This window comes from Thunnus albacares, chromosome 10 (assembly GCF_914725855.1).
Source record: "Thunnus albacares chromosome 10, fThuAlb1.1, whole genome shotgun sequence".
Lineage (NCBI taxonomy): Eukaryota > Metazoa > Chordata > Actinopteri > Scombriformes > Scombridae > Thunnus > Thunnus albacares.
In genome coordinates this window covers 30,728,327-30,743,503 of record NC_058115.1, presented here as the reverse complement: position 1 = coordinate 30,743,503, position 15,177 = coordinate 30,728,327, and the positions used below count along the sequence as shown (strand labels likewise).

General features: G+C 40.8%; 1 protein-coding gene across 3 annotated transcripts in view; it reads right to left on the bottom strand.

Moving 5' to 3' along the window:
- fat2 (FAT atypical cadherin 2) overlaps nt 1–15,177 on the bottom strand; it is a 118,952-nt gene that overhangs the window by 90,747 nt on the left and 13,028 nt on the right. For 2 of the 3 annotated variants that reach the window (XM_044363611.1, XM_044363612.1), the window contains exons 1-3: nt 14,717–14,760; nt 11,352–14,618; nt 9,245–9,556 (exon numbers count right to left, since the gene is read on the bottom strand). In XM_044363611.1, the coding sequence (XP_044219546.1) occupies nt 9,245–9,556; nt 11,352–14,618; nt 14,717–14,726 (3,589 nt within the window). In that variant the 5' untranslated portion in view covers nt 14,727–14,760. Of the gene's footprint in view, nt 1–9,244; nt 9,557–11,351; nt 14,619–14,716; nt 14,761–15,177 lie in introns of those variants that run through there. The other variant, XM_044363613.1, reaches the window with a different exon arrangement.

Below are 15,177 nucleotides of genomic sequence, written 5' to 3'. Positions count from 1 at the left end.
AGGTGTGTGTGTGTTTACGTAGGTGCATCACTCACAGCTGTAACAGAGCTGATCGCACCTAAGCAAACACATTTTGGTTTATGGATGTTATTTCTGCTCCTGCTGCTGCTGTTGCTGCTGCTGCTGCTGCTGCTGGTGTTTGTGTGTTTGCTTGTGTACTTAAAGTATATCCTCGTGTGTATGTACAGTATGAGAGTGTATAACTGTGTTTTCATGCAAACAATTCAAACATTTGTTAAACTAAAATCTTTGAACTCAATGTCCACTTTCTAGATTTATCCAAAGCTTCCGATCACATCTCACAATCCTAAATGAGCTGTCCTGGAGATGAGCTTTGGTTGAGAGCCAGTATCCTCCTCTTGTTTCCGAGGTTCCAAGACTGACATCATTTCTGCGTGGAAAAAACGCAGCCCTCCCATTCAGAGTGTCGAAGCAGCGGGGGTGTCGCTGCAGATGGCTCAGCAAAAAAAACTGCACCGGCTGTCCGGCAAAAATAACGTTGAACCAGGCTCAACTTTTACTGCAACGCACCCCGACGTCATCTGGCAAGATGACATGCAAGCGGACATTCCTGGTGGATTACTTTGTTACGTGAACACCATTTCCGACTGTTTACCTCGTGATCGTCGCAACGAAAGACAAAACTGTAATCCTGTCTGTGAGTGTTACAAACCACTGTGCTGTGTTTTAGCTTCTGATAAGTCTTTAAATGCATTAATCTGTAGCTCCAACTGGATTTCCTGGATCCTATTTCAAGTTCCTCAAACAACACGGCCCCCCAACAACGCAGCCTCTTGTACCGTTTTCAGTCTGAACACCGTCTAAGACAATCAAATTAAGGATATGACACCCTTAAACAAATCTCTAGATATTTCACAATCCAAAAAAAGACTGTACAAACAACAACAATAACAAAAAAGTAAACTAAACATGCATTTTTGAACCAGTGTCAATCTGTTGAAACGGTCTGAATATAAATCAGCAGCCTCTGATAAAAGTTAATCAAGTTTGGCTTTGCAAACACGCTGTGGTGTTTACTTATGGGAGAAGAAAAGATATGCCTGGAGATTAAAAAAAGATACATTCTGAAATGTAAAAATCACTAACATTAACTGGGCTGAACAGCCAATCAGAAAGCTCTCTTTCTCGTTTCCAACAGGTTAAATTAACAGTACGAAAGGGTCGACTACAACCAGCCAGACACTGAAAAAAACACACAGAGACGCTCAAAGACACGTTATCGGCCGCAGACGGCAGACTGTCAGCGCGGTCAGTCAGCATTTGCGTCTGTATTTCTAACAGTGTGTTTGTTTCTGATACGAGATATAAAGTACATGGCTCGACAGGTTACTCAGACACATTTGGCAGCTGCACAGATGTTTTGCTGGGAATCTCTGTGTGTGTGTCATTCTGCAGCTGTCGGGAAAACTTGGACTCTTCATCTCATCTCATCTCATCTCACATGAGTAACCTGTTCAGGACATTCAGCAGGAGAACAACTGAATGAAATACATCTGAATTAAAACAGAACTTTTTCCCTCAAGCAATCAAAAGTATTCTTGTTTTGTTGTGTTTGTTGTTTTGTTTTACATCGTCTGATGAAAAGTGGAAGACTCCCAGTAGATTAGCTGATTAATCAGTCACTAGGCTCTCGCTTGATTGGGGGAATTTTCCCTTGATTAGAATATTTATGTGTGTCTGTTTATGAGCTTTGAGTCATCAGTCATTACCGGGATAATGATCGTATCTATTGCATCAAAATTATATTCACAAATATGTTTTAATAAAAGACAAATAAAAAACTGCTGAAGGATCTCTTCAAATCCACAGAAGAAATAACACTCAACAAAGCACTTGACATATTTTGTGATTAAAATCAACTAATTGATTAAAGCAAAGCAATCTTCTTGTGAAGGACAATTAATCTTTTTTTTTTTTTTTAGCACACTACAGACACTTCATGTTTAAAGCTCCCACTTTGTTGTATTTCTTCTTTTCCTGCAAATTTCCCAGTAGAGCTGATGAGTGTATATTTTTGACCTCATCTCATCTAATCTAAATAAATTAAGTCAAGTATTTTAGGGCAGCCATTATCTGTAATAGGGACAGATGCGACGCAGGGGAGGGCTACTAATGCTGCTGACAGAATAATAATGGGGGGGGGGGGGGGTGTTTGGATAAGAGAGAGACAAGGGTGTGTGTGTGTGTGTGTGTGTTTTTCATCCACTTTCACACCAAAGGAATAAGCGAGGAAAACCCATGTTTGTTGTTTAAGTGAACAGAATAAGGATCCTGCTGCTAATCAAGATTTTTATGTGGGTCTGACTCTATAGAAACTATATGATCACAATACGATCATTTTACAGTCAATAAAGTGACCAATGAGCAGAAAGAAACCTTTAAACTATCACAGATGACCATGAGTGCAACAGTGAGTCCATTCATTGATTTGTCGATCAACAGAAAATTAATCGGACGCTATTTTGATGATCGATTAACCGTTTACATCATTCATCAAGATGTGAGGATGTTCTTCTGTCAGATAAACTAATTAACTGAAAATCTTGATGGCTGGACAAACCAAGCAATATGAAGACGTCAGCTTGGGAAATTATTGAATTGATTAAGTTATTTATTAAGAAAATATTTGGTGGCAGCCTCATATATGATTGAATAAAAGTTTTTCAATTAAAAATTATATTAAAACTCAGGTTGAATGTGTTGATGCATTGATAAACTATGTGTGTGAAAGTGTAATTAGGCTTAAAGGTGAAGGGTGCTATTGGGGAATGACATCATATGGATATCAGGGTAAAAATTAATTTAAGAATATACTTGAAAACTAGTTTTGTTTGTACACAATGTCTGGACACGGCTAGAGTCATAACTCTTAATAGTCATACTCAACATACACGCTGTTAGATGATCTGACATGGACTTCTTTTGAAGCGGATTGAGGCCTTTAATGCTGGTGTATACTCCGATAAATGAAAGACCGTAGTCAATTGAAAGCCGCTTCTCTGATGATTAACTCTCTATGACAGTCGGCTTTTCACTCTGCCTTTCTGTCTGTTCAGAACAGCTGTAAACACATCTGATTCCCGTGTCTGAGTCCTATTAACTACTTCCTGTTAAGCATGCACAGGTGTGAAAATGAGGGAAAACTCAAAGTCTCCAAGTACAATATAAACACTTTCCTTGCCTGTTTTTCCTCACTGCTTAACTACACAGATCACCTCTGTATCTGCAGTGAAGGAGGCTTTGAGCTCGAGACAAAAAGGAGAACACTAAACTCTCCTTTCACCTCACCTTCATCTGTTTTTTTTTAAGTGAACCTCTCACTGCTGTTTTTCAACGCAGCAGGAAATGCAGCTTCCTGTGTGCATCCTGTAATTGCGAGATTTTATTTTTCTATCGCTTTCTTCCTCTCTTATACCAAAAAAACTACTTTGTAATTTTGTAATTCCTTCCCTCATTATAATAACTAACTTCTTTACACCACCTTCAAAGGTAGCAGCTCTGATCAAAAGTGGGGTTTTATTAAGGTGACAGCTCGGAGTTTCTCCGAGGAAAATTGGTAAGCCGAGATAGTGCGTTGTGACGTGCCGCTCTGATTAATTACCGCACAGCAAACGTACTCTGATGCAGCGCCACGGCTCGTTTTCCCTGCTGCATAATAAGTCTAGTAATAATTTATTTCAGGTGAGGTGGGGCTCCTCCACTATAAAACACCGTGGGTAAATGATGTCTTTAATCCTGACAGCTCTTAGCTTTTTAAATAAAGTATAATTCAGCCGTTTCTTGCTGTAAATGAACCTTTTTCTCTGGATTTCGTTGTTGTTGTTGCTTTCTTTTATACGATTTTGGTGAGCAGTGTTGACTGACGACATTGGTGACAACGGTGTCAGTTGTGTATTTTCTTTATGTATTTATTGCTTTATAAATATATAGCACTCTTTCATTTTGACAACCAAATTGCCCTCAGAGAAAACAACGCTCTTCTTTTTTGCTCTCAATTTGACTTTTTTTGACTTTATGGGCAACTGGTCGTTCTTTTTGGATGTGTGTACATTGGCCTTACTAGTTGGAGTAGCATGTGTTAATTAGCATTAAGTATCCCCTTTTCCTGGAAAAAAAGACTACATTACCAACTTTAGAAAACCTTGAGGATCATATCTTAACACTTCTGTGTGCTGAAGGTATTTCCAGAATCCTCAAAGACTCTTCTAACCATCTAGATGAAAAAGCGCACAAATAAATAACGCCGAGTATTTATTTTTCAGATGTTTAGCTCAACCGGGGTTAAGGCTGGATATACACTAACATTAACAGCGGACACACTTCTGTTTGTACTACATTGGGTGTTCACAGTTATACGTTACCGCTGGATTGATCCAGGATAAACACATGAAGGGGAGGCACTTAAGTTAGACACTCACATCTATCTGTTTTGTAGAATTTAGGTTAAAGAAATCAGGAAGAGACGTGATCTCCGGTGCCAGAGCTGTTCTCTGTAGACAGAGCCGGGGGTCATAAGCGGAGTGGAGACCCCGCTGAGGGTCGTTGAGTCCTTTTACGACAGTGCAAACAAGCCCTGCTGTGAGGACATCATTAGGACAGGTGGGACACATTGGAAAGTGTGTTTTTGTCATTAGCGCAGACATGGGAATCAAGGGTAAAGCTTTAGTCTCTCCCTCACCCACCGCCTGTTTTCACTCAGCGGACTGCTGTCAAAAACCACGTGAAGATAAACAGTGTTGTCTAGCATGTCAGGGCCCGGTTTGTTTGTTTCCTCGTCCCTCCCTGGAGTCACTGCCAGTCGGCCGTTCTTCTTCCATTCTTGTTTTTTAATTTTGCCTCTATTTCACTTGGCGAGCACTGTCAAAAATCGCATTATCAAGGGAGTCTATTGAATTACGAAGCATTTCTGAGTAACATTTCAGAAATATCCACGAGGGAGAAGGAGGAGGAGGAGGACTCTCAGGATCAACAAAAAACAGAAAGTCAGTCAAACATGATCGCAAGACAGGAATCTCCAAATGCACCTGGGTTGGTTTGGAAAGTTAATTTCTTTTGTGCACTGAAGTGAACTGAAGCTCTAACTATGAATACAGAGTTACTTCTTCAATAACAAATGTATGCAAATCAAGTCGTGTATGTAAACAAGCTCCTGAAAAGAGCAGCAAACCGCTCAATTCACCACTAATTGCAAGAGCAAACTGTATCCCTGGGTCTATAGGAACCCATCGTTATCAGATCAGATTGTTTGCCTGACTTACTAGCGATGATATCTGATCATTGGAGCGATTCTGAATGGACGGGCTCTCTCTTAAGGTCTGTTCTGGTGAAAAATGTGAAATTTAGAGGCTGTGCAAAACATACTAGAGGTACGTGGTTTAAATTAAGGTGAGTTTGAGTTGAAAATGTTTCAATAGAAGTGAAACATTTTCAGTTATCCCAATCATACTCAACTTCATCGATGCACAGATAGACATAAAACTGACAGAGATCCTTGAGGGAAAGGAATGAAACATGTAGAGGATAAAGCCAGAGTTTTTCTATGCTTTTCTTACTGTCAAGAATCCCATGAAAAGATCAAAATCAACAATGTGTTACCCTCAGTACATCCTGACTTTCTGACTCTGTCTGTGGCTATATAGCCCCAAGCCCATTGGTTCTTACTGAAGAGCTATATTTTTCTGAACAGGTAACATATATATTGTCATTAAAAAAGGCTCAGTCAGTCCCTAAAACAGCTGTATGCAGGTCTTAGCAAACATTACTCAAACTGGAGTAAATTGTGCATATGTTGAGGACTAGTTTCCACATTTGGTGCTCCAGTGAGTATTTCTGACAGCAGGACGGGGTGTGTGTTCATGGTGATGAAGGAACATGTCAACCAGTGGAACGATGTTGTTTTTGGACAACAAGCTCTACGGCACAGATGAATAAGATATATCAGGCTTCGGATACACACGCAATACTTGTTAGTAGATCTTTACATGGTTATTTTCGGTGTTTTCATCGGATTTGTTGACAATAAGAAACAAAGTTCTCCTTTAACGGTTAATCAGTTCTCAGTTTGTGGCTTGTGAACTTATAGCTGATAAAGCAGAACAGCCATTGTAACAGTTTAAGGATGTCAGAGGCTCTACAATAATTTGTGGAATCTGCGGTTGCAACATGCTAATGAATTGGGCACATTCCTGACTTGCCTGGCCTTGTCAACAAACAACCTTTTTTTTTTCCCTCTGTGAAATGCATAACGAAACTTACACTGATCTTACATAACCGAGACATACCAATTTTGGGTCATTTTGGTAATTTGGCACACCCTGAATCCAGTGCACAAACCTGTTGTTTTGGTCAACTTGTTCAAACAGACACTTATCTGCTGAAACTTTATCAAGTGATTCCTCTAAGTTGACTCAGACAGAAAATGCCTGCTGCGGTATAAAGTATAAACTCGCTTGAGGAGAAAAGCTTCGTCAGAAACCTGCATTTATCCATGAGTCATTTTTATCCTGTTGAGGCATGAAAAGTTTCTACACCAGTCATCCTGTACTTAAGTAATAGTGGGTTCATTTGTGAGAATAAGACAAGGTCGATCATGTTCTAAATATATAGTTACAACAGCACCTTTATATTGTTCAATGCACACAATCTCCTTCATTTAAATGGATCATTGAATGAATTTTCTTGTATTCTTTGTCTGCTGCGTCGTCACATCAGTTACATTAGTTTGAGTGTCGCTGCCTCCAAGTAAAAGGTTGGATTATAAGATTATCTTTTTATACCCTACATGCTGTTTCACTTTTGATTTAAACTACCTGGATAAAAGTATGTGGACAATCCACAAACCTAGCTGCAGGAATTTGCTCCCATTCAGCCACAATGCCATTCACAGCTGATTTTGGGGCGATAAGACCCGTTCATTTCAGTGTTCTGGTTCATCCCGAAGGTGTTGGATGGAGTTGAGGTCAAGTTCTTCCACATCAAACTGGGTAAACCATTTCCTTATGGACCTGGTTTTTCATGCAGTGTCAAGTCAGAAAAGGGAAGAATTATGTCATAGCATTAAGACTTCCCTTAACTGGATCTAAGGGGCAGAACGCAAATCAATGAAAAGCAACCCAAGAGTGTATATAGGAGTACTGTATGTGGACAGTTGTGTCCTTATAGTGTCTTTCTGGAGCTAACATAAGGTTACAGTGGCAGTTCATGTAATTTTGAGCAAATATTAAAAAAATGCAATATTGTTTCTACAATGCATTTTTTCTTTTTCAGTTTGTTTCTTTACAGTTTTGACATTTTTTATGATTTTTTAAAAATTATTTATACTTTAATATGTGAAATCTGTTTATTTTCTGATATTCATGTGTGATTTTTTTCTCTCTTTAATTGGTCTTTGATTCTGTCTGATTTTAAATTGTCATTTATTTTTATTTCTACTTTACGTTGACCCCAGAGGAAAGCTTTTGAAGGCTAATACAGATCCAAATAAAGAGCAGAGTGCAGTATTTGTGCTACATAAATTCAAGTCACCCACACTCGAAACACTGCAGACTACAGCTAAGATTTGACATTAGAAAATCCTCAGAATGTACAAAGTACACACAGATATAAAATTAGTCAAACACATTTCATCCTGTGCTTGTATGCATGAGTAATTGAATATCAAATATACCTGCTTTTGCACAAAAAAAGTGCTTGTTTTAATGTAACACACTCTGGCTGTTTCAACACCTCCTGTCCCGCTTGCCTTTGTGTGGAGTCTCTTTATTAAAACAGCTCGCCCTCTCTCTCTGTAATCCTTCAGTATACTGGCCTTAGGGTGTGGACAAACACTAGAGCTACCTGGAGATTATAAGAGGAGGACAAGGGCTTGTCGCAGCTTGTAGGGTGAGAGCTAATGCTGCACTAATTTGCCTGAACATCAAAGTCCGCACCAGGAGACTCAACAACTGAAACTGTCAAAGATGAACATGCAGACACCTGAGGAGGGTTACAGGCAATTTTGCCTTTTTTTGTGCCATATTCTCTCCCAAAAACTGCACATCCTTTCAGAGCACAGATGAATGACATTGTGAGTGATCTCTGAGGGTGTTTCTTCTTATGAAGTTTTATTTTCAGCTCTGGCCTCTCAGCTCTGCAACACACCCAGGTTCTGCATCCCTTTCTTTGCTCTGATTTGCAGCAGTGCATTAGGAGATATCAACCATTTTTCAACTCCCTTTTTTTGGAAATATCTTGCTGTTAGGCTTTACAGCTGCCAGTAATACCTCCGAATCAAAATGTAAATCTGCCATGGGGACATGTCAATGTCAATGTCAAATGTCACAACAATTTGCGAAACAGAGGTCCTTCAGATGTCTTGTATTCACAGGGGGAGTTTGAATCAAAATGCAAATCAAACACAAGGGAGCACGCAGCCTATATTTCTGTCCAAACGTCTCGTGAAATGGCAGGATGACACTATCCATGCTGATCCAATTTCATCCCCTATCCCAGAGTTCTTGTGCCTGTCTGCATGTTGGCTCGCAAAAAAGCTTCAAATACAATCTTTGTGTGGCTGTGCTAAATATTTAAATGTCTTACCTTCACAAAGCTGGAGGTCAGAGAGTCTAATTTCATAATTGGATCCTAATTACTATTAGAAAATGAAAAGTTACCTATGATCGTCATGATATGTCTAAATCCTTTTTTTTGCATTGCAGGCTTTATTGATTATCTTATATGATAATAGTGTATTTAATTGGCAGGCAGCAGGCTTTGGGTAAGGGTTTGATAAGGAGGCAATGGGCATCAGGAAAAGGTGGAAAAGGGGAGGAATGTTTGCATTATATACCATTGTGAATCTGTACTATTCCTGTTGGATCATATTGAGAATGTGAAAAAAAAAATAATGGTGATTATGTTACATAAAAATGGTACATGGTACATAAAACATATAATTTTTAGGTCATTATGACCTGTTAAACCGCACCTGCCTACATGTTTGAAAGTTTAAATTTCAGTTCAGTTTCCATTTAATTTCATTATTATGAGTTACTATGCAAATATTATATAGAATTTTCTATTTAATGTAAAGGTAAAGTAATGAAAATGAAAATAGAATATTGTTTTTGAAGACTGAACTAAAAAAAACATGTGACAGCATCATATGGTTTTGGAAAATACGTATGTTTTCATATGTATTCGTTTGTTTAATGGTTTTGTGGTAGACAATGTTCCTACTCATTACCTGTTTTGGGATCAACATCAAAGTATGTCCGATGAGATTCCAGCATCTGGAAGGAAAGCTTTCCCTCTGAGGACGTGTCCATGTCTGTGGCCGAAACCTGAATGACAGACTTGACCTTGGCCACGTTCTCCTGGACGGACGCAAAATACATCGGCTGGGAAAGTTCTGGAGCGTTATCGTTAACGTCCAGGACCTCCAGGAAAATGTGAGTCCAGGAGATCAGAGGCTCAGTTCCCAGGTCGGTGGCGTAGACAGAAAGCCAGTAGTGAGGGACTGTCTCGCGATCCAACGTCTCTGTTGTACGAATCACACCTGAGACACATGAAAGGGTGGGGAATAAAAACACTGCTTCACGTGTGAAGAGAAAATCAGTATTTACTTGTTTCAAACATGCTGCTGTGACTCAGAAATTAATAACTCACCAGTATAATCAATTTTATATGTAATAACTGTAACCACCCTAGAGGATATATCAATCACTTTGACTTTCATCTAGCTTAAGGTGCATATCTGGATTTTAGAAAGTCTGGATTTATGCCCAAATGTGGGTTGAAGAATATTTTGCCTTCTCTGCTGAGCAACATCGGTGACACGTTTGTGTTGCCAAAACCTATTCAAGCCTATACAGCATGCAAGAGAATACCACAAAGTAGTTTTTGTATGCCAGAGGTGTGAGAACTGACTTTTTGACAGTTCAGCCCTCAAAAGCAGTTTGAATTTGGATACCCTGAGGGAGAGCTCAAACACCAGCAACACAGAAAAGGAGATATATTTCAGCAGGGTTCCATTATGACAGAGAACTCCATTTGCCCTGATTTTATCTGAGCCTTAAGTGCAGCAGGCTAATGGAATGCACTATGATATGTTGAGAGGGCGCAGGGTATCCTCTGCAAAGGATATGCTGATGGAAAAAATGACAAACTACCTTATCCACCCCAGAGGAAATATCATGTTGTACAACCATGCTCGTGTCTCATCTTATCGTAAGCTAAAAGGGAAACTACATGAGGAAATGTACTGCTAAAGATCTTTTGTGACAACGTGGTGTAGACATATTGGTCTCTGACACTGAATATGCACAGATGCTTCTTTGGTATTAATGCAGACTATACCTGAATCTGACCCTTATCCTGCGCCAGGGGGGTACTGATGCTGCAACTTTTTATTCACATTATTTTATTACATTATCATTCAAACTTTGGGAAATATTAAATACATGTTGAGATTTGAAAAATGTTGGAAACAGCAGTTGGCAAAACTGGACAGGACAGGACAACGTCCATAAGTAGCTGTTCTGGAGATTTCAATCATATGACCTTCCTCAGCAAACGGGGTTTTCATGGAATTGTAGATGTTCAATTGTAGACTTTTCATGCATGTTCAAAAGCTCCAGTACAGCTACTAACGGACCTTGTGGTGTGATTGTTTTTGTCAAGTGATTTCCAAAATGAAGAATGAACTTTCAATCTCAACTTTTAAGCCAAAACAAGGCTGACAAGTTATCCTAACAGAACAGCTACAAACAGTCATCTTGGTGAGATAGTTCAGCCAATTACATGTATGATCTGTTTTGATTCAGAATTCAGTCTATAAGCACAACAGACTGTTTGAATTAGTTTGCCTTGTAGTCCAGCAGGGTGCATTCATAAAAAGGACTCAGACTGATCAGTCGTAAACTAGGCTACTGTTTAATAATGTAAAATGAAAAAAACCGAGGAGTCGTGCTGAAAGAATAATCACAGCACTCAAACATATGAGAAGCAATGAGTAAAAGTATTAATTTGGGTTCTGCACCATAGAGGGCAAAATTATGAATAAAGACAAGGAATATAAAAATGAAAGGGTATCACATCATCAAGAAAACATATTGCCTCCATTAATCATGCAAGTCAGGCACATAAAGGCTCCACAAATTAGTCAAACTATGTCAATTCTATAATATCATTTAGATTCAGGCTATGCAGGATGTTTTTTTAAATTAATTTAGACAAATGCAGAACCCAGAATTAGATCAAGAGAAAAATAAATGTTCTCATTTTCCTCTTATTTCCAACAATACTACCCCTATTATCACACAAAAAAATATCATAACCATAATGTTAATTACCTGTTTCCTCATCGATGGTGAACACTCCTAGACCAGAGCCTTCATGGATGTGGTACCGGACGACTCCATCTCTGCCCAGATCCTTGTCTGAAGCCGTAACAGTAACCACTGTTGTCCCCACCGCTGCATCCTCCATCACTGCGGCATCATACACAAACTCTGAGAACACCGGTCGATGGAGGTTCTCGTTGACATCCAGAACCTCAATCTCCACAAAACAGGAGGATGACAGGGAGCGAGGGAGGCCATGGTCGACAGCCCGGATCGTGAGGTTGTAAGATGGACGCCTCTCAAAGTCCAGTTCCCTCTCGAGGGTCAAAGCACCCGTGGAGGAGTCGAGGTGAAAGATCCCACCCTCTGTGTTCTTGAGGTTGTAGGAGACAAGACCCCCACTGCCTAGATCTAAATCGACACTCTCCACCCAGACGAGGAGGGTGCCCACCGGTACGTCCTCTGGAACTTTTATTTTATAAATCTTAGGTACAAATTTTGGTGGGTTGTCATTCGTGTCTTGCAAAACCACCACGAGGTCAATGGTGGAGAACAGCTGAGGGCTGAGTTTGGCTTGGTCTCTGGCTTCGATCCAGAGGTCATGCCTGGGTGAGGTTTCTCGATCCAAATGACCTGTCACAGTCACTTCACCAGTCAGTTCATCAATTTTGAACATGTCAGTAGATGTCAGCAGGGAGTATTGAACATTTCCATTTGTGTCTGCGTCCAGATCTCTAGCACGGGCTGTAAAAATAATGGAGTCCACCTCTGTGTTTTCAGGGATGCGTATCACGTATCTGGGCTGATCAAAAGCTGGAGGGTTGTCATTGATGTCGATGACATTCACCGCGATGAACTTCCATGCAGATGTTTGCGGTGTTCCCAAATCATAAACAGTGATGTTCAAAATGTAGAACTCCTTAATCTCTCTGTCTAGAGGGCAAACTAACTGAAGGTCACCAGAGAAAATGTCGATGGAGAAACAGCCATCCTCATTCCCACTGGATATGGCATACACCAGTTTACTGTTAAACCCTGTGTCATTATCTGTTGCTTTGAACTGAACAATGGTGGAATTAAGCGGATGGTCCTCAGGGAGGTCAATTGAACTGGGGATACTCAGGTCAAATTTGGGAGAATGTCGGTTTATGATGTGAATATCGGAGAATGTGTCTTCCTCTGGATTGATTAAAATGGGTTTGATCGACTCTATCAGTTTATCAGTCACCTGTTTGAAAATACCTGTTTCCTGACAGTGGAGCGTTGGATCATCACCTCTGTTAGTGACAGTTACCCTGACAACTGAAGCTTCGGAGTGATGCTTGCCATCTGTAGCTACAACTCTCAGATTGAACGAACCCGCTCGCAGGGGGATTGGTTGCTTAAGAGTGACAGCTCCTGACACCGAGTCAATATCAAATACTTGGAGCTCATTCCCCGACTCGATGACATACCTCAGCTGCTGCAGCTCATCTAAATCAATAGCTGACAGCTCAACGATTTTGTTCCCCACAGGTAAATCTAGAGGTATGGTGGCATTGCAGCCCACCCTCTCAAAAAGTGGGATGTTATCATTGACGTTGTTCAGGGTTATCGTCACAGGACATTCGCTGACCTGACTAAAAGGGCTGCCGCTGTCAGAGGCCCAAACTCTCAGGTGGTACCGCCGTTTCATCAGCTCGTAGTCCAAGTGTTCAGAGGTTGAGATAACACCGGTAAATGGGTCTATTGTGAAAGGTAAGGGGCCTGAGTTGGCAATAGCGTAAGTCACAAAGCCGTTTTTTCCTTTATCTTTATCTGTGGCTGATACTTTCAAAACACTGCTGCCAACGGGGGTGTTTTCATCCAGTGTGGCCTGATAGGAGGTCAGTGTGAACTGTGGGCTGTTGTCATTTTCATCTGTGATCTCAACCACTATGTGACTCTGCGCTTCACCTTGATTGGCCACCACATCAAACTCATATCGATCCTTACTCTCATAGTCGAATTTCTCGGTGGTTATGATAATCCCCGTTTTGGGATTTATCTTGAAATTAGCGCTGTCTGGATTATTTTTTATACTAAAAGTAACATTATACAGGACTGAGTTGACAGAGACCTTCAAGACATGAGTTTTGAGGGGAGAAAACTCACTCAGTGTGACAATGTAGGTGTCTTCCAAAAATGCCAATGGGCTGTAATGATAGGCTGGTATGTGGATTTGTGTAACTGGAGAGAGTAAACTCGGGAAGTTCCTGTCTTTAGCTTGCAGGGACACATTCAGCCCAAAAGGAGTTTGAAACCAGCTAATCTTCTTTGTAGAGATCACTTGGAAGTCACAACCCTGCACACCTAAGGGGATTATCTCAAAACACTTGTGGGGATCCCCTCCAACAATATTAAGGGATTCCACAGGCTTAACCCCTGCTTCCACGTGGATATCGATAGTTATTTTGCCGTCTGTAGAAACTGTGGGTTTGGGAGGAGGCTTGATAACTGGAGACCCCATAGACATCTTTTGTATGTTTACTGTGACCCTCGCAACATTACCGAATTTCTGAACACCGGATATTTTCTTGGTTCTGTCTTCTGCTAAAACAGTGAGGTCATATCTCTGCGTCCGGGTGTAGTTGAGCCTCTTGATGAGGCTGACCGTGCCTGTGAAAGGGTCGACGACAAAAGGATGGGCTCTGATGGTGAACGAGTAATAAAACTCTGCGTTGCTCCCAATGTCAGCGTCCGTAGCGCTAACCCTGAGCACACTTGTCTTAAGTGGAGTGTCTTCTCTGATGGCCACGTTGTATGAGGCAGGATAGAAGAGAGGCTTTAGGTCGTTTGTGTCAAGCACCTGGACGAACACCTTTGTCTTCACCTGGAAGTCAAAAGTGCCTTCTGTGGCCTCCACGGTGAGAGTGTAAGTGTCTCTAACCTCCCTGTTGAGGAGAGCTGAGTTACTGCTCCGTGTTTTGATCCTGAGGAAGCAAAAATCTCCAACTTTAACTGCTTCTGCTTGGAAAAGGCCGTCGTCGTCCCCTGAGACGACATTATATGTGATTTCCCAGAGTGGCTCTGTCATTTCAATGCCCATCTTCACTGACGTCTCAATGTACGTCCGCGGGGCAGAGTTCTCATTGATGGTGGCGTTGTAGAGATGGTGTGTGAACCTCAGTGGTGAGCTGTCCTTTCCTTTTCCCATACTCCCCTGACATCTGGCCACATTTAGGAGGACTGTTGCTAAAGTAAGGACGATTGTTCCTGAAGCTGCCATCTTTAGTGCCTCCATGTGGATCCTCAGACCTTTGAAAAGGAAACAAAAATGAATAAATAAACATTTTGTGATATAATGTAAATCAGGAACAGGAAAAACCTTTACAGGGCATAAAATGTTTCCTTACAGTGAGTCATGGTTCTTCTATCTTGTATCACCTATATCTGCAGATGAACACATAACACACACAACAATCGTACCCATACTATTTTGTAAATACACCAATCATGTCAAGCTCCAGCTCCACAAGGACTACAAAATGGACAAAGAATACACAATGACACAACAGCAAAGAGGAGGCCTGTGATGAGGGATCTGACTTGTTCCAACTTGCCTTGACCAGAAAAAGAAAGCAACGCACCCTTTCAAGACCAGAAATTTGCCTCCAAGCCTTTTCAGGCAGGTGGCAGCCCAAACTCCTCTCCATAATTATTCCGTTGGTGGCCAAATACTAGCAACATTGAGATTATTACACTTAAGCCTTTGTCATCGCAGAGCTATCAAGAGGGATTTGTCATTTGATGATTCGGTATCATGCAGATGACAGTGGGTGGTTCAGTCATGATCCAAGTGTAAACGACTGCATGT